Consider the following 24271-nt stretch of genomic DNA (forward strand, 5'->3'; position numbering starts at 1 on the left):
CGTAGGTCTAGTAATTGCTAATTATATTACATAGGTCTCGCCGCACCTCACCGGAGTAGTTTGGCACCATTTTATTTTTTGTTACGATTACCCGAAAAAGACAAACTTAGCGAATGCAGGCTAGTGTGGTCTCTCTGAGGCACCGTAGTGCACGTGCTTCCAACTGAGGTTGTTGCATTCTATGAGTTCACCACTAGATGGCAACAATTTACCCACAATGTCTATTTAAAAGACATAAAAATACATCCTTGGCATCAATGAGTTCCCTTTTTGGTTCTTTGAAAACTGACATATTTGTTACAGTGAACAAAATGTGTTATTTTACAAACGTTTATACAAGTTAACAATGTCCATTTGCTGAAACAAGGACAGAATTATTGAACTTGAACGTTGACGGTGAACAAGTTTAACTTGTTATCAGTCAAGATGGTCATCAGAAGGTTCTGGAAGTTCTGATGTTGTGATCCTGGTTTTCCTTGAAGATGGTTTAGGGGCACCACCTGGTCAGCGGGTGCAGCAAGCAGTGCAGGGTCTTGAACCTGATTAGAAAGAATTGATGAATTGATTAACAGGCGGCTCAATGTTGTTGAATGAGCGACTGACCTGGATGGATCTTCTTCTTTGGAAAAACGTCCCTTCAGCTCCACACTGTTCATCTTGTCCTCTAACAGACCGTAACTTAGTGTCACCTGACAGGAAGTTACATGACATTCAATCAAAGCAGTTAGCATCGTTTGTGTGTGTGTGTGTGTTTTGTGCCATGGAAAGTGTTTTCACTTTTTATTTTTTTATTTAATTAATTTTTTATTTTATATTGTTTTTTTTTTACTAGTATTTATTAATATTATTTTATTGAGTTTTTATTTTATTTTTGTTTAGTTGCTGCAGTTCCACGCGGCTCCACTGGAGGGCAGCACATACCTGTTGCATGATGCTGGCGCGGTGAAGCAGCATGAGGTTCTCAAAGTGCGAGTGGAACAAAGGGCAGTGGACCATGGAGACCCCCACGCGCTTCTCCACGATGAAGCCCACCGTGCAATCGTCGGGCAGGCGGATCTTCGCCGACGTCTCCTCGAAGCGACGGCCGCTGAATACGCACACACGCACGCACACGCAACTTTGACTGACGGGAGGTTCGGACAGATGTGAGACATGATGGAGGAGTCCACAAGTACCGGGCCCAGGGGGACATCTTGTGGGCCAGACGTTGACTCAAGCAGAACCCAGCTCCTCCGGTGGCGAACCAGAACTTCACTTCCCTCTGCACATGCACACACAGAGAACTTCTTTTTTATTTTTATTATTATTAAAATGACAAAAATGATGCCCTGCTTGTTTGTTTTTAGTTTTTACACCACGTCAAAAATATACTGATCTTAAAAATCTGTAAAGTGAATACAGAAATGTGTTTCTAAATAAAGTTTTGCCTTGCCCCATAAAAACTGAAAGTTTTTTGTTTTAAATAAAGCACTTAATAATATTAATTGTACTTTTTAAAAACATCATTAAAATAAAATAAAATGTCAAGAATGAAACCGTTTGTATATCATTTAATGCTACATTTGAATTCAGCGCCACCTTCTGGTGTTCCCAACTTGGCCACCGAGAGGCAGTATACTACAGTTGTGCACGCACCAATGAAGAAGAATTATACTTACAACAAGTGACTCATTATGACGCCGTGATATTAGCCTTTTACCGTAGACGATAACAAATATTTGCCCGGGAGTATTCTTACATAATCTGCAATTGTGTTGCTCCAAAGTTTGTGTTCAAATATTTGCTCTTCTTCAATGGCAACTAGCGATGCTATCCGTTAGCATATCAATTGTGTTCTTCATTGTTTGCTAGCATTAAGCTAAGCGGACCTTTCTAAGGCAAAGCTATGTGGTTGATGTAACTGTTTATCACAAATTGCGTTTTCCGGATTTTCTGGGGGTGTGGCATAACCTGCCCCTCTGCACCCCCCCCCTTTTTTCCTGGACTTTCTGGGGGGAGGGGGGTGAAAAATGGATAACGGCATCATATTTTACTATTCAACTAACCATATCAAAGACGCGTCATGTTACCGTTTGGTTTCCCTCCATGAGCTCGTGCGCCGTGATGGGTTTGTCCAGGCTGGCCTTGCCCACGTAGACGTCGCCGTCTTGCGGGAAGGCGGCAAGCGTGGCGACGAGCGCCTCGCCGTTTACGTAGTTGTCGTCGTCCACGTGACAAAACCACCTGAGGAGAGTCCAAACAAATGTTTACAGCGGATATAAAAAAGTTGACATGACCTCCGCAGTGGCGCAGCCCTCCCATTGGCCGATACGCCGGCCTGTGCTCATATGCGAAATTTCAAACATGGGGTCAGTTATGTCACACGCACGACATGAAAAAAAATCCAGCTGGTCTCTCTCACCTCTTGTCAGACGCCATGAAGCCGTCGTACTCGGCGGCCATCTTGCACGCCAGGGCCTGCTGACTGTGGTCCGACTGGCAGCCCGTCATCACCGTGTTGTAGCCTCAAGTACATTGTCACATTAATATCAACAATGAGCGATGGGTTTATGACCCCCGAGTGATTTATGACGTTTTATGGTGACGGAATGTTTTGGTGTTCCTGTGAGCATTCTTGTTGTTCTTTTAACAATTGCACGTCGTCATAAGTGACTGTCAATTAGTTTTTTTCTTGATCTCGATCTCAAACAGACACAGGATGTCATAAATCCACAGGTGTACATTTTATTACTCTCAGGTTTGCTGTGTTAGTTTTGACAGTTATTGTTCATACTACTTTTACTACTTACGTAAAAATGCTTTTTTTTTTCTTAGAGGTATGTTTTTTTTAATCATTCAATTACAGGATTTGTGACAGATTTATGACTTCCCGAATATTGTCAAATTACCAGATGTACATTGAATGTCTTTCAAGGTGTGTTTTTTAGTTTGTTTTATGGCGCATATTAATCACTTTACCCTTTCATCTCTGACAGTTGACTTTACTTTACTCACATGACCGACTACATCGTCTCATCCGTCTGTTTTCTGGGTTGAATTACCAGAGGGGTCATAAATCAATCAACTTTTTTGCCATGAGAAAAGCTTTCTAAAAGCTTTGATGTCTGACAGTTCTTTATTGGGGTTGTGGTGGTGATATCATATCGGGGGTCATAAATGCATCACTTTATGACAGAAGCTACTCTCATACCTTCAGCCTGCAGGTGGTCATCTTCTATGTCTGTAAAAATGAACGTCTGTGAGAGGAAAAAGAGAAAATCGAATGAATATTGAATATTATGCGATGACGAGGTGACGTGATGCGTGCGACGTGTGTGAGAAGAGTGCGTTCATTCGTCTAATCTGCTTCTTCACTTCCTGTTCGCCACTTCCGCTTCACGTATTGTTAAGAGGCTCGGCTTCCTGTCAGCCCAGACACCACTTCCTGTGTGTGCGTGTGTGTGTGTGTGTGTGTGTGTGTGTGTGTGTGTGTGTGTGTGTGTGTGTGTGTGTGTGTGTGTGTGTGTGTGTGTTGACACCGTCTTGTGACTGCTCTGCAAAGCAACATGATACGACTTAGAGGAAGCTGGTTACTGAATAAAAATATGTTTTTTGTTCCTGAAAGTTTTTTGTACTTATTTGAATGAATGCTTGGAAATTTAAATTTTCAATCCTTGACAATTGGATATGACAAGACTTTTAAAAAGAAATAATATTAAATAACAATGTTATTTTTTTTCAATTATTTGTATTTATTTTGTATTTGAGGCTACTATTTGAATGCATACTGGAACATCTACATTTACGACCTTGGCAATTATAGATTATTTTAATGATTAAAAAAAATCACAATATTATAATTAAAATATAGTAGGGTGATAACATTCCATTCTGTTTTTCTTGTTTTTATTATTATTATGTTTAGCTGTTTTGTTTCATTTAAGGCTGTGAGTACTTTATAATTTTAAGTAATATTTGTATATTTACATTTTACAACATTGACATTATTGGAGTATGACACGTTTTGAAGTCATAATTAAACTAGATTCACACAATAGTGTTATACTGACAGATTTTTTTTTTTTTTTAACAACCATTTTAGCATACATGCCAGGTCTTATATTGGACTTATAAGCCTACAATTAGAATTTTTTGAAATAAATTACATTCGAAATATATAATAGCAAAATTACATATGCGTTGTTATTATCACATCTAGTACTTATAGTACTTATTTAAATAAGTTACTTATATTTATTTGATTTGACGCAAATGATTTTTATCAACAATGTAGGCCAGCAAAATGGCATGATTTTTTTTTTCAAATACTGTATTGCCTCTACTTAATATATACAGAATTTTTTTTTCTTGATGAAATTTGGGGCAATCGTTTCCACGTCACAGTGAAACGTTCAAGTTTTCAGTCCCCCACCAAAAATATTTGAATTCAATCAATAAATTGTTCATAAATAGGTTACATAAACTATAGTTTACTTACAATAATAAATACAAAGCCAGGCCACTAGGCCAGCCACTCACGTGCGTTTTAGTAGTGGAGATCCAGGTGTCCAAAAGGAGGGCCAGGCGCGTCCCGTGGAACCTTCCGGTGGTCTTGACCGCGATGAAGATGTCCTCCAGCCGCAGCTCGGACCCTCGGCGGCGGCGGCGGCGGTCCCCAGGCGGGTTGGCGGCGCTGGAGCCCGCCTCGGAGGTGGCGGCTTCGGACGCCGCAGGGGGACGACGACGACGACGAGACGCCGCCGGCACGAGCTCGGACAGGCCGCCGGCGTCCCACTCCAAGTCGGCGAAAAGAAGCACGAGGAGGAGGAGGGCGAGGAGGAGGAAGAGCGGCAACCTGCGACTACTGAGCCATCTCTTCTTCATGGCACAGACGATGAAAAAGTCCAAATGATGATCATAAATCACAAAGAATTCGAATGAAACATTGTGACAACAAAGTGATTTCCATCGCCTTCCTCTTTCAGCGTGGGTTCCTCGTTAGTGACGTCAGCATGAACGCGCATTTGTACCGAATAATTAAATAAATATTAGATGTGATTTTTTAAAAATTATTATTAATAATTTCCAAAGGTGTAGATTGGGCAGCAAGAAATCAATAATTCAAAACTAAACCAAAAAAAAAGACTATTAAATAAAGTGAAATTAAAATGACTTTATAAATATTTTCTTTTTTTAAGAACGACAGACTTTCCGTGCAGACATGAAGTGTTTATTCAACTCATGGGGAAAATGACTCAGATATTGTTGAAAAATACAAATTTAATATTGCGATTAATATTTGTGCTATAAAACTGAGATCTTTTCACGATCCAGCCTCCCCCTAAAACACAATAAAAATGCTCGTAATGTATTTTTTTTAACAAGGAAATTCCCACATAAAAACGTACAGAACCAACATGTACGCAACATGGCCACCGGGGGCAGTATAACACAGTCACGCAGAAAAACAATAAAGTGATGTAATATCGGGCTACCATCAATACAAAATAAAACATAATAACTAGAAATAATCTACAAAGCAAAAAAATAATAATCCACAGCTGTACACTGCAGGTGTGCAATGTAACTGCTGATACACATGACTTCTTCTGACTGTTAATCAAGATAGCGGTCACGTGCCACAACAGAAATGAATGGAAATAATTTAGTCGGATATATTTGGACACGAGCCCTCAACACAATGACGTATTGATGTCAAGCTCTTATCCACAGCGTCGCCACCAGATGGCAGTATGGCCTTAAATGAAGCAGCTGTGAGCCACCTGATGACTAAAGCAAATAAATAGTCAGTGTAACATTTGACATCTTATTCAACGATAAGTCTAGTGTAAAAAGTGAAGTTAGTTTTGCCGTTAAAGGGGGCAATCTTGAATCATTACGTACCTACCAGTCAAGATGGAGGGGGAAGTGCGCCTTTGTAAAGAACGGAATGGATGACAGGGCGGAAGAGTTAATTTTAGTACAACAACTGCTCCCGAAGGTCCAGTCGGCCAAAACAAAAGCCCGAGAAGAGCGCGCCCAAAGTCGGACCGCGACACGGAGCCGCCCCCGGTCCGGCGGCGATGGCCCAACACCTGCACGCCAACATCTCGGTGACGGAGAGCCAGTTCCGCTGCCCCATCTGCCTGGACGTCCTCGAGGACCCGGTGTCCATCCCGTGCGGACACACCTACTGCATGGCGTGCATCAACGGCTACTGGGACCAGGCCGAGCCGCCGGCGCACTTCAGCTGCCCGCAGTGCCGCGAGGCGTTCAGCCCCCGGCCGGTGCTGCGCCGGAACACCGTGCTGGCCGAGGTGGTGGCCAAGCTCAAGCCGAGAGAAGCCGAGAGAGCGGAGCCCTTCCTGGGCGTCGCGGGCCAGGTGCCGTGCGACTTCTGCCCGCCGCAGGGCAAGCTGGCGGCGGCCAAGTCGTGCCTGGCGTGCCTGGCCTCCTTCTGCGAGGCTCACGTGCTGCCCCACCGGGAAGTGGACACCTTGCGGCGGCACAAGCTGGTGGCCGCCGTCGAGTGTCCCGCCGAGCGGCTGTGCGCGCAGCACCGCCTCGGACTGCGGCCGCGGCCCGGCGGGGACGAGCCGGAGGAGGCCGCGGTGGAGTGGAGCGGCGACTGTCTGCTGTGCGAGGCCGACCGGGAGGAGGTGCAACCCGGGGAGGCTCAGCGGGCCCGGAGACAGGTTTGGACAACACGCTTTCTTCTGGGAATGGCGTGTGAATGCTTGAAACTGAACCCAAGTGCAGTGGGATTCATTGTGAAGTGATGTGGAATCAAATGACATCAATCAGAATTATTAGAATTTGCCCTTATTTTATTTTATTCTTTTTAATCTTTTAATTTTATTTTTTGTATGTGCGTGTGAGTGTGTACTCATTAGTTCACCTAAAACCTATTAAAAATCCCATACCGTTCACCTAAACCCAATACTTCAGAATCCAGCTGGAGTCGCGAGGTTGTCGAAAGAAAGGAAAGTGAAATCCAGCACCAGTTACCAACCAGAGTCTTTCACCAACCCCAGACACACATCTAAATTCCAACAAATTTGGGAGACCTCAAGAGACCAAAGGAGAGACTGAGGCAAGGAAGGAAGGATAAATGAAGCAGAGTGAGATCCACAGACGGCAGCCTCCACCGATTCAACGACCAGAGGCTTGGGCTTATTTTATAACAGTATTGAATTAGTCAAGAAATGTAAAAAACGTGTAATAAATTCAGAAGTTTTATTTTTAACCCTTAGTTAGGATAGTCATGGTTATTGCAGTGGACAGCCATTACAACGTTTTCTCCTATAGAAATGAATCTTTTTGCCACAGTTGGCCATTAGCCACTCCAGTGGACACTAGGGGTCTTGACATACACTGCCATTCAGTGGCCAACGTTTGTAAGTGGAAAAAAAAATCTATCTGTACTAGACATGTCACCAACTCCTTGAAAAATCGTTTAAAATAAATAAATAAATAAAGGTGATTATTTTTTCCATGCCTAAAAAGTACTAAAAACAGTTGAGAGAAAAAAAAATCACAATTTGTGTATGAAAGGGTTAAAGTTAAGAATGGGAGTCATTCCTAAGATGTTTGAATGAGTTGAAAAGTGGCGGGAAAAACAGGAGGGAATCATGTGCAATAATCTTCATAGGGGGAATTTTGTTGTGGGTGGGAAAAAACGGAAAACGTAGTGTGCAAACGTTGAAAATAGTTCCCAAGGTGATTTGAATGAGCTGAACCTCCGATTATTCACCATTAATTAAAGAATCCACAACGTGCATCCAAATTGTCTGCGTGGCGTGTAGGTGCAGCTTCAGGAGTCGCAGAGGACGGTTCAGGGCAAAATCCGGAACTGCGAGCGAGAACTGGAGGAGTTCCAGCAGAGTTTGGAGTCCCTCAAGGTACGTATTTTGATACTTTTAGTTCTTAGACTTAAAAAAATAAATAAAAGGTTCCAATCAGATTTGCTCAGTGCGGCAAACCCCGCCCCGAGAAGCTTCCTGAACATCTGGAAAGTAGTAAATTACCTGTGTGTGTGTATCAGGTGTCAACTTCAGCCGTTTTGGAGGACAGCGAGGCGCTTTTTGCAGACATGGCGGTACGACTGGAGAAGACCAAAGCTGAGGTGAATTGTCAAAAATTCATAGAAATGAAAATGAGTCTGAAGGGGAAAAAAACAGGGTTGTGTTTCAAATGAGGGTTTCAAGTCAGGGTTAGGGTTTCAAACAAAGGTTAAGGTTTCAAAGTAGGGTTTCAAATTAGCTTCTGAAAGTTGGGTTGTCATTTTAAAGTAGGGTTGGGGTTTCAAATTAAGGTTTCAAACCAGGGTAGTGTTTAATATTTGAGATTCAACAAAGCGTAAGAGTTTTAAAGTAGGATTTCAGATTAAGCATTGAAGCCTGGGTTACGTCTTTAGGGTTTAAAACAAGGGTTGGGTTTTAAAAGTAGGGTTTCAAACCGTGATTATGATTTCTAACGAGGTTTAGTGTTTCAAATGAAGAATTATAGCCTGGATTAAGGTTTCAAACAAGTTCGGGTTAGAAAGTAGGGTTTGAAATGTTGCTGCTGTTCTGTGTGGTCAAAGGTGCGAGCACGCGTGGAGGCCCGCTCGCGAGCGTTGGTGGGTCGCGCCGAGCAAGACGCGGAGACGCTGGAGAAAGATTTGGAAGAACTGAGGAGGCGGGACCAGGAGATCGGACGACTTCTTCAGACACAAGACAGCGGACACTTTCTGCAGGTGACGTCGTAGCGCACCCTACGGGACACTCAGGGAACAGCAGGGAGGAATGCCACTCACTTAATGATGTGGAAGAGGACGGTACGAAATGCCGATCAGCAAGCCCTATCTCGAGAGGCAGCCCATTGTTCATAATTAATAGAAAAATGTGTTTCTTTTTCTTTTTTTGCAATTCATTTAAATAAGTGCCTGATTGAGCTCTTGGACCCCCATGCAAGTGTGCCTCTCTCTCCACCAGGCGGCGCCACTGCTGTGCTTTCCCATCCCCGCCGCCGCCGCTCGGCCTTCGGTGACATCCGGCGAGGCCTTCAGCGGGGCAAGGAGAGCCCTGGGGAGATTACGCAACCGCCTGGAGGAAGTCTGCCAAGAGGAGGTGGACTCCATCAGCAGGGCAGGTAAAAACATGGACGACGATCACACACACACACATGCACTGATTGTATTTGTCTTGCAGTTAACGACAACAACGCATCAGGTGGCGAAAGCGGGAAAGGTGAGCTCACTCATTGGACAGCGATGTAACGGCCTCAAATTAGGGTTTCGGGCTAGAAGCCCTCATAAGGAAAATGTCAAATTTGGGGCTTTTTGTTTTTTATTAATAGCAAATATAAAGCATATGGGAAAAAAAATCACCCAATTGTTCAAAACATGTTGAAGTTCAAAATGGCACCGTTCAAAATTTCTAAATTATTATTGTCATTAATTAATGAGGGATTTTTTTTATAGTACATATGAGTAAAAATGTCCAAATTTTGGTCCATTGACTCCCATTATAAATCATAATTTTTCATGTTTTTTGATGCACTATGCACCTGATTTATAGTGCATTTCCCGCGATTACTCAATTGATCCCATCACTGGGGCATCAACTAAACATAGATTTTCTTTTTTGGAGTCATCAAAGCCATAATACACCAGATGGCGATAGTTAGTTGCTTTTATTGTCCATAGAGGGCATCAAAAATAAATAAACAAATAAAAACTGTATATGTATGAATAGGTCGGATGCCACTGAACCTTTTGAGTGGTTGCAAGTAAAAAAAAAAAAAAAAAATCAGAAATGACTTAGATATCACACTTCCAATAGTGAGCCAAATTTGGGCTCATTTTACTTATGTGTTGTAAAAAAAAATTACGTTACCATAAGGTTTCAAATTCGTGTTTGAAATGCACGTTGAATGAAAATGTCGCTCGTATGTTTGAAGGCGCCGTCAACGCGACCGGCTCGAACTTCAAGCCTCAACATTCCCCTCGACCTTCGCGACCGGACGACACACAAGGTGAGTGCGACGTGCGCTCTTACGCCACCTGCTGCTTTTAATTATTATTTTTTTAAATGCATTACTTTTCCATATTTGTGCGTAGCGTTTGTGCCGACTTTCTCTCCGTCCTCGCTGCCTCTGCAGCCGGCAGACCAAAGAATGAGGGCCGTCTTCCTCAGGTGTAAGTTCACTTCTTCGTCACAAACAACATATGCACGCATAATTAGGGAATCATTTATGTTATCTCAGTTTCCTGTCATCTGACCTTGGACCCGGACACGGCCCACCCCACCCTGGTCCTATTCGACGGTGGCCAGGGCGCCCACTGTGGCGAGGAGCTTCAGTCGTACCCGACGCACCCCCAGCGCTTCGATTCAGTGGCTCAGGTGCTGTGCCGCGAGGGCCAGTTTGGCGACGCCAGCTACTGGGAGGTGGAATGGCGCGGCGGCGGATGGATCGACATCGGCGCCACCTACAGGTGGGGTGGAACATTTCCGGTAAATTCCTAAAAAGTCTTAGGTACATTTCGCAATCCGACTTGCTTCCAGGCGAATCGGACGCAAAGGTGGCGGGAAGCCGTGCCTGCTGGGCCGCAACGAGAACTCGTGGCGACTCCGCTGTACGCACGCCGGTTACGCCGCCTGGCACAACAACCGTAAGACCACCGTGGCTGCGCCGCCGTGCCCGCGCATCGGCGTCTTCCTGGAGAGCCACAAGGGGGCGCTGTCCTTTTACAGCGTGTCGGACAGCGTGGTGCTGCTGCATACCTTCAGATGTGCCTTCTCGCAGCCCATCTACCCGGCCTTCCGCCTGGACCTGGACTCCACGCTGCTCCTTTGCCCTCGGGATGCTCTACGTCCGGGGCAATAAACGTTCTCCAGCTGGAAGAATTTCATTGTTCAAAATTCAGTAAAAGCCCACAGTCGCTGTTTGACATGTCTAACATAAAAATATTGCTTTGGTGACATCTGGTGGCATCTTGGTGCAAGGCAACTGTGTTGAACTGAGGAGGAGGAGCTTTATTTAGCCTCGTCTAATAGGGGAAAAAAGTACTTTGCTGCCATTTTGTGGTATGTATAGAATATTACAAACCTTTTGGGGTTGGCATCAATTACTTGCGGATTTTCGCTTTTTGCCATTCGGTCCCACAAAACTCTAACCATAAGTTTAAGGAATTTATCTGAAAGTTCAGTGGAACCTCTAAAATCCAATGCTGATGTCAGACAATTTTAAAAATATTTTTATTTATTTATCTCAAAAGTATTATTTTGTACTAAGGTCTGACTTTTTTTCGTGGGGGGGGTCGGAACATTATGACCATTTATCAATAAATTAAACAACTGTTTTGCCATAAGATAATGACTTAAAACCATGAATATTTTTACATCTTTGTTGGAATATTTAGACCTTTTTTTTCTTGTTACAAAAGTAAGTCTTCCAAAAATATGACATTGTTCTCACGATAGTATGGCTTGTTTTTCAAACATTTAAAACTTCACTCTTTCAATAGTACAACTTTTTATGTAAGTATATATATTTTAAATCCTTGTAATGCTAGACTTTTGTCCTTTTTCTTATATGACACTGTTTTCTATTTAAAATACATTTTATTTTCTAGAAGCTACGTTCTTGAAATATTGCGACTTTGTTTCTTCCAAAAATAGGATGGATGGATTTTTGGTTCCAGATTTTATTTTAAGCAATTTATGTTGGAAGTTAGAGGTTCCACTGGTTTAAAAAATAATAATCAACAAGCTCAGGTACATTTAACGCTGTGGACACTGAGATCACGTGACTGTGTAATGCCTTTCAACCAAAAAACGGGAGTCGAAACTGTCGATATATGCATGATGAAATACAGAAATATGCAATCATTACACATGCAACACGAGTACCTACTTACTAACCACAGCATGAGGTTCGCAATTTCATGAGATTCCGTGTGTGACACATTATTCCGAATGGTCTTGTTTGAAAAGTATACATTGGACAACATGTTGATTATTGTGTATTTATTTTCAGTGGCGTACTGGAAGCCAAAGCCAAAGTGAAAAACGCCATCAAGTGCATTCATTTTGCTTTACTAAACTACCTTATTTTCGTCATACTTACTTAACAGTACGTGTCACATTTTCGACGTAAAGTTTGTTGTATGTTTCAATGTTGTTGACAACGTATCATAATAAAATAATCCACAGATGCCTCAAATGTTAGTTTTGTTCAATTGGTGTTCCAAGTGAAGTGTGATGACGTAATTTTCGGTGCAATACTTTTGTACACTATCAAGAAATTAGTCAGTTGCGCTCATTCTCATTTAGGAGTTACTGTTTTTGGTATATGATTGAGTACAAAACAAAAAACTAAGAATAAACTACCCCCCCCCCCCCCGGGATTAAAAAAGTTGCAATTTATTAAATGGACCGGTTGCAAAAACACTCCAGCTGAAGCCTATCAGCCAAAAATGAGGGTCACACGTTGAAAAATTGTCACATGACGCCCCTGAACGTAAACAGTACACGCGTCACATGACTTTCGTTTTTATTTGCCAACATGGCGGCGAGCTGCTGGCGGCTCCTTTCGCTCGTTTTCCTCCTCAGTGAAACTTCTTTAAGTTTGCCAGTTGACCGTCAAGAAAAACAACAAGACGACATGTGCGGCTACCAGGTTAGAAACCTGGACCTTTTTCGTGACGTCATGCTGCGTGCATGGCAGACGTATTTGAAGGGAATCGGTGGGAAATTGACGTGTACGTTTAGCGAGGAAAGGAGAATGGAGAGGATTTTTTTTTTTGTTGGGCGTTTTGTGACTAAAATCATCCATTCAATCTTTCTGAAGTATAAATATTGATTAATTAGACACAGACACACTGTTAATTTTGTTCCTGTGTTAGGCGTAACAAAGTTATTAGCACTATTTATGGTACCATGGATGATGTTTTCATCACCATTTCAAATCTAATCAAAGTATATATATTTTTTTTTTTTTAACTACTAATTTCCATTAAATGTCATGTTGAATAACAAAAATAAAGAAATTAAAATGTACAATATTTAATATCCCATAATAAAACACCACGTTGAAGGCAAAATACACATGCATAGTTCTATTGAAGAGGTTTGTTTTCATTTAGAGGTTGCACTCTGCTAGTTGTTCGTATGTTCAAGGTTAGCATTGAAGTTGTGTGTGTACATACTTTTGCATTTTTTTGTTTGCCTGCAGTCATGTCACGCTACAGAGGCGGCCATGCTGAACGTCCACCTGGTCCCGCACACGCACGATGACGTAGGATGGCTCAAGACCGTAGACCAGTACTTCTATGGAGGTCTGAACAGATGCACACAAATCATCATCACATCCAAGGATGTTATTAAACTTTTGTTAAAAACTTTTAAATACACATAGTATTTAATGAGGTGTAAAGGATTTCTATTAGTATATGTATAGTAGTTTATGTAGTATTTTATTACAGTAATCTATAAGTCATAAACTTGGTCATTTTGGAACTACTTTCATTTACTTGAAAATAATATAAATAAATAACTAGCTAATACTTAATAGTATAATTTATTGTATAATTGATAACATTTACAAAATATTTCATTAACCTCATCTAATATATGTACTTATATCTAAATAACAAATAATAATAATAATAATAATAATTGAACTTTTCCAAGACATTTTCTACTTTAAAACCTGAAAAACACTTTATAAAATAGCAAATGGCAAAAAAGTAACATAAATATTGTGCAAAAATGTAAAAACAAAATTGTAATACTCTCAGAAATTCTATCAATGGAAAAATGTAATGTTAAACAAATGATGTAAAAAAATAAATGAAAAATTTGTTTCAAATAAATAAATTATAGAAATAATCATTAAAAATGATTGTCGGAGGAAACAGCGTTTTCTTCAACTTTCAGTTGTTCCCACTCGAGTGACGGAGTTATTTTTAAGGCGTCCTTGTTTCTGTGTAGACCGTAACGACATCCAGCACGCCGGCGTGCAGTACATCCTGGACTCTGTGGTGCAGCAGCTTGCGAAGAACCCCGACCGCAGGTTCATCTACGTGGAGACGGCCTTTTTCTACCGATGGTGGCGACGCCAGAGCGCCGACATGCAGCAGACGGTCAAGCAGCTGGTCAAGCAAGGTGCGTGCGTCCCCGCCTTGATCCCCTCAAACGGAACAACCGCACCACCAACCCGTGTCCCGCTTCCTCATCCCAGGCCGGCTAGAGTTCGTCAACGGCGGCTGGTGCATGAGCGACGAGGCCACCACCCACTACAGCGCCGTTGTGGACCAGATGACCATGGGCCTCAGGTTCCTCAATCAGACGTTCGGACCCTGCGGTCGGCCCCGGGTGGCCTGGCACATTGACCCGTTTGGGCACGCTCGCGAACACGCGTCCATGTTTGCGCAGGTACATTTAACCAATACTGATCTCAACACGTCAACAAACGAGTACGGTGGATATAAAAAGTCTACACACCCCTGTTGAAATGTTAGATCTTGGTGAGAGTGTTATAGTATCCCCTTCTCGTCAAACAGGTGTCCCGCCCTCTAACTCCCTCCCTCCGCCTCCCCGCTTCCGGTCCTGCCCCCTCTACCCAAATATGGGCATGTTTCATATGATGTCATACTTCAGGTCCCACCCCCTTTACCCAAATATGGACTTCCTATTACGCCGTACTTCCGGTGGCTAAGGATATGTCCCAACATGTCCTGCTTTGACCCCGCCCCCTATGCCCATATATGGACTTCCTATGACATAATACGTCCGGTGTTAGAGGACATGTCCCATATTAGGGCATAAGGGTGGGTGGAGTCAAAATGACATCATCAGTCTATTGCTAGAACATGTTGGGACAATTCCCTCCCCCCCCCCCCAAAAAGTGAACCTCATAAAGTCGTACGTGTCTTGCTGTAGATGGGCTACGACGGCTTTTTCTTCGGGCGAGTGGACTACCAGGACCGGCACAGGCGGATGTTGGCCAAGGAGCAGGAACTGCTGTGGCGGGCGTCTGACAGCCTCGCTCCCCCGATGGCCGACCTCTTCACCGGTAACGGAGCAACTCGTGATTTTCCAGATGCTTCATTTATATGGTTTCACCTTTATAACCGTCCTGAGGGCAACCTTAACTCATTCAAACCCAAAAACGTATAAATACGCTTTTAATACTTTGTCCTTCACTCCCCAAACCGTATTTAGTAGGCATTGATACAGCTTCTGACATGAAGAGGTTGATTAAAGCAATCGTAGTTGTTACAAAAAACGACCAGCAGGTGGCAGCAGAGTATAAGAGGTCAACCAGGGCTATGTTGCAACAAGGTCTTTTTGCCAGTGTTTTCAACAGATTTGTGAAGAAGGACGAAAGTTAGTAATAAAAAAAGTTAAAAAATAGTAAAAAAGTTACTAATGCTAATTGCTACAAAACGGAAACTGATACAAATATATAAAAAAAAATCCCCGATGAAAGAAGAGACTAATCTTTCTTTTGGTAGGTTTCATGTTTTTAGAGCAATAGAACAGAATATTCTGTGGAGCCGGGAGCGAAGGGGGTTGCTTCAGTGAAAATGGCTGCAAGTGAATGAGTTAGCTAGCATGTGGTCCATGCTGAAAACATGTTTGTGGTCTTCCCACCTGACAGGGATCCTCCCCAACGGGTACAACCCTCCGGAGGGCTTCTGCTGGGACCAGTCTTGCGACGACCCACCCATCAAGGACGATCCCGACCTGGAAGACTACAACGTGAACGACGTGGTGGAACGCTTCCTCAACATCGCAAACAGTCAGGTGAGATCACTTGAAGCACAACAAACATTTTTGGGTGCAGGGACCCCCCCCTCGTAGGGGAAGAACTTATCCAAGCGCTTACGCCAATCAAAACATAACTGCCATGCATGGCGTAGGAATTATGAAGTTGCATATTTTCGAGTAAAAAAAACAATGTTACGATAACAATTTCATATTTTTTTTTAAATGAAATTATGTGCACGAATAAGGTTGTATTTTTTTCCAGATTTTTTTTTAGTCTTTAAAATAACTTGCACGAATAAAGTCATTGAATAAAAAAAAACAATTAAAATCATAATACTAGTTTTTTTTAAAGTTTTTTTTCTTGCAAATTTGCCACTTTAGTTTTTTCTCAGAATATTGCACCCGCCGTCGTAATTAACGTAAAAAAAAATGACATAAGAAAATCATATTTTAACCAATGAATAAAGCAAAAAAGATGCATTTGTCTAAATAAATAAAAAAATAACTTGTTCTGGGAAAATGGAACATTAGTCCTGAATTAATATGTACAAATAAAACGCTTTTAAAAAAAAAAATTAATTATAGAAATAATTTGTAAAAATGTGTATCAGAACTTTTTATTGGCCCAAAGCTATAATAGGGTGGTATAATTTTTAGTAAGTTAGTTTTATTAGCTATTTGTAGGTAGGCGCTTTAAAAATAAAATAAATAATAATAATGATAATTGCGGCTCCACAAGCTACAGTTTGCAGGACCCATTTTGTGAACCAAGACCACTTTGGACTGGTTTGGTCTTCCTCCCGTTTCAGTCCCTAGTCTACAAGTCCAATCACATCATCATGACCATGGGCTCGGACTTCCAGTACGAGAACGCCAACCTGTGGTACAAGAACCTGGACAAGCTGATCCACTACGTCAACGGCCGGCAGTCCAACGGAAGCCGGGTCAACGTCCTCTACTCCACGCCTTCCTGTTACCTTCAAGAACTGCACCGGGCCAACCTGTCCTGGTAGGATCCAAATGCTAATCCGCAAGCGGGGGACCTTGTGAAACGGTTGTGGGTTTGGGCGCAGGGCCCTCAAGACCGACGACTTTTTCCCGTATGCGGACGACGCCCATGACTTGTGGACGGGCTACTTCAGCAGCAGGCCGGCGCTGAAACGCTACGAGAGGCTCAGCAACAGCAACCTGCAGGTGGGTTGCATCGGACCCACGTTCTGACAACTGGATATCATTATTTATTTTCTTTCAAAGACGTGCAAACAGCTAGAGGTTCTCGGCGGCCGGGCTTCTACGAGTGGACCCTTCGGCGAAGGCGACAGTCTCACCTTGAGTACGTTTCAAATGACTCGCTTGGCCTCAGCCAACTCTCACCATTTTCATTCTTCCTGGTCCAGAGAGAGCCATGGCGGTCGCTCAGCACCACGACGCCGTGTCCGGCACCGAGAAGCAGCATGTCGCCAACGACTACGCCCGCAGACTTGCCAACGGCTGGCGACATTGCCAGGTGCTGTAGACGCGCTCATCGAGATTCTCTATGGGGTTCGGGTCTGGGAGATGCCAAGTGCGTGGCGTATTGTGGGGCGCGAAAGGAATTTTCTGGTGATGCGGTGGCGGCTCAACAGCAGGAAGTCGACCTGGCAAAAAAAGCAGTTGTCCGATAACTACTTTAGCATCGTGCTAATCTAGATTCTCGATTGGGTTGAGGTCTGGGTGAGGTTTTGTGCCTGACCCTGGGAACCTTCTGAACCTTTTGCTTTTTTCAACATTAAAACAAAGAAATGTATTTTTAGGTTCCATTCAACTTTTTAAGATTTACTGATTAGAAATAGATCGATCTGGTTTGTTTCAGGGCCGATAGCGATCATTAGTAGTCAAGGACGCCGATAATCGATATTCGGAGCTGATATTCATTTTCACTAAAAGGGAAAATATTGGCATAACAATTTTAAAATACAGAAACCCCAGCTCAGATTTTTTTTTTTAAGCATATGTTTATCGAACACCGTTTAGTGTTCGTAAAATATTTTTATTTTTAAAAAAAATCTTAGTCAATAGACATCTTTGTTTTACAAATTTAACAAAATGTTCAGGAATCTTCCAGGGGCAGTGGCATGTCTTCAAAGAGTAAATAGCTGCCTATTGTCCTTCCCATCTTCCAGGTTGTGGTCAGCAACAGCCTCGCTGCTTTGAGTGGCTCGACCGCCGAGCGAGCGTACTGCGACGGCCTCAACATCAGCGTGTGTCCCATCAGCGAGTCCAGCAAAAAGGTCAAAAGGATCCTTTCAACTTTTTGCCGTCACATTTCCTGATGCAAAACTCCCTCCTCCAGTTTTCCGTCAACATCTTCAACCCCCTCGCTCGACCCGTCGCGTGGCCCGTCAGGCTTCCGGTCAACGGCACGGCGTACTTGGTGTCGGGCGCGGACGGCAAGTCTGTGGACTGCGAGGTGGTTCCGGTCTCACGGACCACGCGGGACGTGAGGAGGAATCGTGGCTTTGCTGTCAACGAGCTCCTCTTCCGGGCCCGGGCCCCGCCCCTGGGCTTCAGCACCTACTCGGTGTCCCTGCTCCAGGACGGGCCTCCGCCGGCCCCCACGCTCTACCGTACGCCCAAATCAATCTGGAATAAGGTATGAGGTCACACTGCAGTCCTGCAGGTTGTTTTTTGTTTTTCCAGTCAATATTGTACGTGCCAGGAACTCAAAAGAACCAATGAGAATTTAGTGTCTGGCCCGGAACTAGCACTGAAACCACATGAAAGATCGCGTTCCATTCTTTCATTAGGAAAAAAATGTATGTTTCTACCTTATTACATTCTTTAGTCATCACCATTTGAAAAGAGCTCATTTGAGTGACAGAGCGAAAATTGAAAAGGAGAAAACAAGCTTTTTGTGAAAAGATCAATTTTCTGCACAACCGTGATTTTGACACTATTATTTCTTTGTTTAGTGATGCTCTGTGAATTAGATTTAATGTGACAAACGCTTTGATCATTCGCGTCATCCTTGAAAACGTTCTATTTCATCCGATTTGTCATGTTTTATTGCAATTTTACACTACCGGGAGCCCATTGAAAAGAGATACAATGCCGCCATCTGCTGGCCATAGTTAGTGCCTCTTTGTGATTTCACAAGCCCATTGACTAGGCAGCGCTGCGCAACAAGTTGCACTGCCCATTGAGAAAAACAAACAAAAAACGTAGTAAACGTCAATTAACGTTTTTGGCGGCATTCATTTGGATTTTACATTAAACGTTTTTGGCGGTAAAAGAGTTCAAGTACCGGAAGTTAAATTTTTGACATGGTTCCGTCCCTGTGGAGCAGCAAAGAGTTTGTGCTATTTAGGCACAATTCCCCCCCCCCCCCCCCATTAAAGATATGACGTGAACAGATCCATGTTTTGGCTGGAGTTCAAAACCTGCACCAGTGGTAGATGCAACCTACAAGTTAATGTTTTTTGTGGGCCACTTGTCGAGTATCCGATACAGATGCCATTAAGTCCATCCAAAACAACACATTCCCTGATATCTACAGTATCTACGAGTGACCTTTGACCCAGAGACGGGCCTCCTCAGCGGCCTGGACAACTTGGAGACCAAGCAGAGCATCAGCCTGACGCAGAATTTTTACTGGTTAGTCTCAAAAAGCTCATCATCAGTTTACGTCCGTGTAGTTTGTTCATATTCGTAACTCATCAACGCTTCCAGGTACAACGCCAGCGACGGCAACAACTCAAAGAGCAACCAGCCCTCGGGGGCGTACATCTTCAGACCAAACTCGTCCACGCCGTTTGTCATCAGCAAGACGGCCAAGACGGAGACAATACAGGCACGGGTTGTGACACGTTTTGAAAATTGAGCCTCTGAAGCCAGTTTGATTGAGAGACATGACATTTGGTAGACATACGGATTATAACGATATATGGTAGGGCTGCGCAATTCATTGAAATTAAATTACAATTTCAATTATTACACTCCACAATTACAAAATCAGCATCATAAAAAAAAAGATTATTAATACAAATTTTTGAGTTCTTCAAATGTAGACATTTGCAGTTTTGCACCTTTTTTAGATTTTAAAATAACTAATTTAATAAATTTAGTTTCAAAGAATTTTGTTTGTCTTAATATTTTTATTCGTTTTTTTGTGTCGAAACATTTTCTTGTTTTGTACCAAAAAATAAATGATCGTCCTACTGCACAGTGCACAAGCTGCACTCCAACTTAAAAGTTTTTGCCTACATAAATAAATATTATTATACATCCCGTTTGGTCCAAAAGGAACTTACATAATTATAGTGTTTCTATTTTTTAATTGGTCTTAATATTTTTAAATGCTTATTTTTTTGTTTTTTTTTTACCAAAAAATGATCGTTTTAATAATCGTAATTTTAATTTTTGCCAAAATAATCGTGATTATTTTTTTCATCCTCGAGTAACCCTAATATATGATATATATGTGAAGAGACGCTGCCATTTTGTTTTGAATCAGCAATTTAAAAAAAAATCAAGTCATGATGGCCAATTTTCCAGGGTTACCTCAAATGTGAACTTGTCCACGAGATTGAGAAATGTGAAAATGGCCACCAAAATAGCCATCAAATTTTTACTACATCTCCTCTTGGCAACACTGAATAACATAACACTTATTTTCATCATTGCGTGTGGGTGGAAGCTAGCAGAAAAGTTTCATAAAAGAAAGTAATACCTGACGTCTTCATAGCGTGGTCTTTCCCTTCTCAGACGCCAGTGATGCAGGAAGTGAGGCAGTGGTTCGCACCGTGGGCGTCTCAGGTGGTTCGTCTCCACGCCGACAGTCGCGTTCTGGAGCTGGAGTGGACCGTGGGCCCGATTCCCATCGAGTGAGTTCCGCCTGAGATTTGGCTCCGTGGAATAATAATCCAGTAAATCACGTCGTCCTCTTCCCGCCAGCGACGACTTGGGTAAGGAGGTGATCGCCCGATTGGACACAGACATCGAGTCTTCCGGAATATTCTACACCGACTCCAATGGGAGAGAAGTTCTACAGAGGAAGTATGTGGGCAAATTGAAAACAAACACTTCCATGTCTTTTGAATTACAAACTTTTCCAGTAGGGAAATATGTCAAAGCCAAATGAAATGGAACTGCCGCCACTTTAAGACAGGACTTGTTCACTTCTGTTGTTGTGTGACCACAGGAAAGACTTCCGGCCCACTTGGAACCTGAAGCAGTCGGAGCCCGTCGCCGGGAACTACTACCCTGTCAACTCCCGTGCCTTCATCAAGGTATAGAAGAGACGCATGCGGGGTTTTCTTCATTTTCCCAAACCTTTAAATAAAAATAATTTTGCTGTTGAGATATGGAACAAATTTTGATTTACGGCGGACCAAAAATGCCAAATTAAAAAAATTAATGAAAGTAAAAATGAAAACAGATATAATTTAAAACTAAATATAAATGGAAATAAAAATGACAAAAAATATCTATATTCATAAATAAATTAAAAAAAACTAAATAAAATTGAGACATGAAACAAGTTTAGATTTATGGAGGACCAAAAATGCCAAAATAAATAAATTAATGAAAGTAAAAATCAAAACTGATATAATTTAAAACTAAATATAAATGGAAATAAAAATGACAAAAAATATCTATATTCATAAATAAATTAAAAAAAACTAAATAAAATTGAGACATGAAACAAATTTAGATTTATGGAGGACCAAAAATGCCAAAATAAATAAATTAATGAAAGTAAAAATCAAAGCTGATATAAAAAATATTATTATAAAATAAATATAAAAAATATAAATGGAAATAAAAATGACAACAATATATATATACACATTTATAAATAAAAGTATAAATAAAAAATGTAAAAAAAAAAAACAAGATTCCAAAAATAAAAATATACTAACTGTGGAAATAAATACAAAAATAATTATATAAACAGAATTAAATATCAATACAATCAATCAAGACTCTCATATTATTTATTTCATGCTGCAGACGCTGTCAGCATGAAATGTTATTCAAATGAGGGGGGATGGTCCATTTATATTATTTTTTTTTAAAGTAAATTTTTTGAATTACATTTTTTATATCCATTTTTATGTTCACTTTTATTCATTTATTTTGCATGTAACACATATAACACGTGTGTGTTGCCAGGACGACAAGGACCAACTCACTGTGGTGACGGATCGCTCTCAGGGTGCAAGCAGCATCCTCAACGGCTCTCTGGAGATCATGGTCAGATTCCACACACACATTAGCACATACCTAAACACACACACACACACACACTCTACGTACATCTACTTGTGTTCCCCCAACGACAGCTCCACCGCCGGCTGCTGTACGACGACGTCCGCGGCGTGGCCGAAGCCCTCAACGAGACCTCCGACGTCTTCCCGGACGGTCTGGTAGTGCGCGGCCGCCTGCTGCTCTCCCTGGACCGCCCGGCCAGTGCCGCCGATGCTCACCGCCCCCTGGCGGAGGAGGCGGTACTGCAGCCGCTGCTGTCGTTCACTGAAGGCGACCTGCACCCTAATACTAGACTGGAGGTGAGCAATGTAAATGTGAAAAAGGTGTTACGTCAAATGGGCTAGGGCTAGCCAATACATTTAATTGATCATTTTGAATCATCGATAAGTCGTTTAGAGAATTTAAGAGTGTTGAAATCCTCAGAATTTCAGACTCTCAACAGTGTTTTTAGTGTTTTCCTGTAGTCATCCATGAAAGCAGACAGATCATCTTTGTGTTTAATGAAAATAAAACATGTACAAACTTCTGCTTTTACTTTGGAAAAAAAATATCTTAATTTTTGCCTATTTTCTGACATGTCACGGACTAAACCAGTAATTGAATCATCATTATTTGTATGTGCATTTTCTGCACCGTCAATTTGAAATATGGTCTCTTTTTTTTTTTTTTTTTAAATAGATGGAATATAAAAAAAAAATTGTTATCCTCTTCATCGCCAAAATAATCATCAGATGAATCAATTACTAAAATATTTGTTAACTCTATTTTATTGTATTGCCCAGCTAAAACAATGATCATTTATAACTGATTCTTTAGTTCTCAGGACTGCAGGCTGCGCTGCCCCCTGCTGTCCACCTGCTGACACTGAGCCAGTGGGACGACGATTTGGTCCTGCTCAGGCTGGAGCATCAGTTCCAGAGCTGGGAGAGCAAAAGCAACTCACAGGCGCTCACGGTTAACCTGCAGGTTGTACGAAGTGACAAAATCTGATGCTAACAAGCAGCGTTTATGTTCAGGCACTTCGAATTATGACAGTCCAATTTTATAGCACTATGTGGTGATTTTGTTCTGCGCAGAAGCTGTTTTCCACCCTGGAGGTGGTGGGCGTGTCTGAACTCAACCTGTCAGCCAATCAGTGGAAAGGAGAGATGAAGCGTTTTGATTGGACATCGCAGGCTGGTACGCAATGTCATGACTTGAATCAGACTTGTGTTGTTTTTTTTAGGGGTGTCAAAATGTGTGCATACATTTAGAGCTAATTTAAAGTTTTTTTTTTAATGACACAAATTTTTTTAACGCGTGATTAATGACCGCCTCTTACTTGTACTGGGGGAATTCCAGTCGCAACGCAGCAGACACATCCACATCGAAATTGAGCAGTTTTACAATTTTTAAAAAGTGCAGAATTTCACAAGTTACTTCATGTTAAAGATGAGATAGCTCTTAATATGAAAAGGAAAATGCGATTATGCCATCTAGTGGCAAAAAAATGACCTCAAAACAAATCAATATCACACTCGTTTTTACAGTATAGTACAGCTTTTTAATTTTAACTTAATTTTATGAATTATGAAATAACTTTATAATGACTAAAAGATGCAACCATATTTCTATTTAACATTTTTTCACTTTTATGTTGAGTATAAAAACTTAGAAAAAAATATTATATTGTACATTTAGAACAGATATAAAATTTGCGATTAATCGTGAGTTAACTATTGGTTATGTGATTAATAACGATTAAAAACTTTACTCGCCTGAACCACAACTAGTTTTTTTTTTTTTAAGTTTTTTTACATTTCCACCTTTTTTTCCCCTCCAGTCGAAAAGCCGCAGAAAAAGATATTTAAAGACCCCTCCACGTGGGAGATCACCTTGCGCCCGATGGAAATCCGGACCTTCCTGCTCAGAGCGAAGCTCAGGTAGCCAATCGCATCTCATCTTTGCTTCGGTCGAGATGAAGAGGTGGCGGCCATTTTTCCAGCAAACTCCTGAGCCTTGAAACTGGGGGAAAAAAATCCACCACCACAAAACCTCTTGGGACTCTCAAAGACAAGTGACATGAGCTAGCATTTTTCACCTGATGTGATCAATTCTTTTATATTGATTTTATACTGATTCGAAAAATGCAATGGACAATAAAAGCCGATTAGGAAATAGGAAATAACTCTGTATGCATTGCTAATGCAAACTGAGCAATACTCTCTTTGTGAAGACTGAATTTGTGATTGATTAAATGAAGCATTCCATGAGTCGACTGGATTTCTAAATTACCACTTCCAAAA

General features: G+C 41.8%; 3 protein-coding genes across 7 annotated transcripts; 2 read left to right on the plus strand and 1 right to left on the minus strand.

Moving 5' to 3' along the window:
* Positions 1-56: 56 nt before the first annotated feature.
* LOC144054620 (beta-1,3-N-acetylglucosaminyltransferase manic fringe-like) lies at positions 57-4964 on the minus strand. Of its 5 annotated transcripts, none has more exons than XM_077569766.1 (8): positions 4519-4964; positions 3191-3236; positions 2402-2504; positions 2070-2223; positions 1176-1261; positions 922-1087; positions 604-689; positions 57-539 (listed from the first exon to the last, which is right to left on the minus strand). In XM_077569766.1, the coding sequence occupies exons 1-8, from the start codon at positions 4861-4863 to the stop codon at positions 488-490; spliced, it is 1038 nt and encodes a 345-aa protein (XP_077425892.1). In that variant the 5' UTR covers positions 4864-4964; the 3' UTR covers positions 57-487. The 5 variants fall into 5 exon arrangements, with proteins under 5 accessions (XP_077425892.1, XP_077425891.1, XP_077425890.1 ...); XM_077569765.1 differs by having other exon boundaries at positions 600-689; XM_077569764.1 differs by having other exon boundaries at positions 57-689.
* A 788-nt stretch (positions 4965-5752) lies between these two features.
* On the plus strand, positions 5753-10943 carry LOC144054619 (E3 ubiquitin/ISG15 ligase TRIM25-like). The gene is made up of 10 exons (XM_077569763.1): positions 5753-6674; positions 7785-7880; positions 8024-8104; positions 8564-8716; positions 8955-9111; positions 9171-9209; positions 9922-9996; positions 10082-10159; positions 10228-10456; positions 10527-10943. The coding sequence occupies exons 1-10, from the start codon at positions 6063-6065 to the stop codon at positions 10846-10848; spliced, it is 1842 nt and encodes a 613-aa protein (XP_077425889.1). The 5' UTR covers positions 5753-6062; the 3' UTR covers positions 10849-10943.
* Positions 10944-12477: 1534 nt separating this feature from the next.
* On the plus strand, positions 12478-24238 carry man2b1 (mannosidase, alpha, class 2B, member 1). Its single transcript, XM_077569759.1, has 22 exons — positions 12478-12642; positions 13198-13300; positions 13956-14129; positions 14206-14399; positions 14907-15039; positions 15628-15773; positions 16547-16746; positions 16811-16931; positions 16992-17070; positions 17135-17244; positions 17900-18007; positions 18070-18369; positions 19273-19370; positions 19446-19566; positions 20481-20599; positions 20670-20771; positions 20917-21004; positions 21891-21971; positions 22061-22285; positions 22803-22952; positions 23063-23165; positions 23809-24238. Exons 1-22 carry the CDS (start codon positions 12529-12531, stop codon positions 23910-23912), a joined length of 2973 nt encoding a protein of 990 aa, XP_077425885.1. The 5' UTR covers positions 12478-12528; the 3' UTR covers positions 23913-24238.
* The last annotated feature ends 33 nt before the right edge of the window (positions 24239-24271 follow it).

The sequence above is a fragment of the Vanacampus margaritifer genome, chromosome 7 (assembly GCF_051991255.1).
Source record: "Vanacampus margaritifer isolate UIUO_Vmar chromosome 7, RoL_Vmar_1.0, whole genome shotgun sequence".
Classification (NCBI taxonomy): Eukaryota; Metazoa; Chordata; class Actinopteri; order Syngnathiformes; family Syngnathidae; genus Vanacampus; species Vanacampus margaritifer.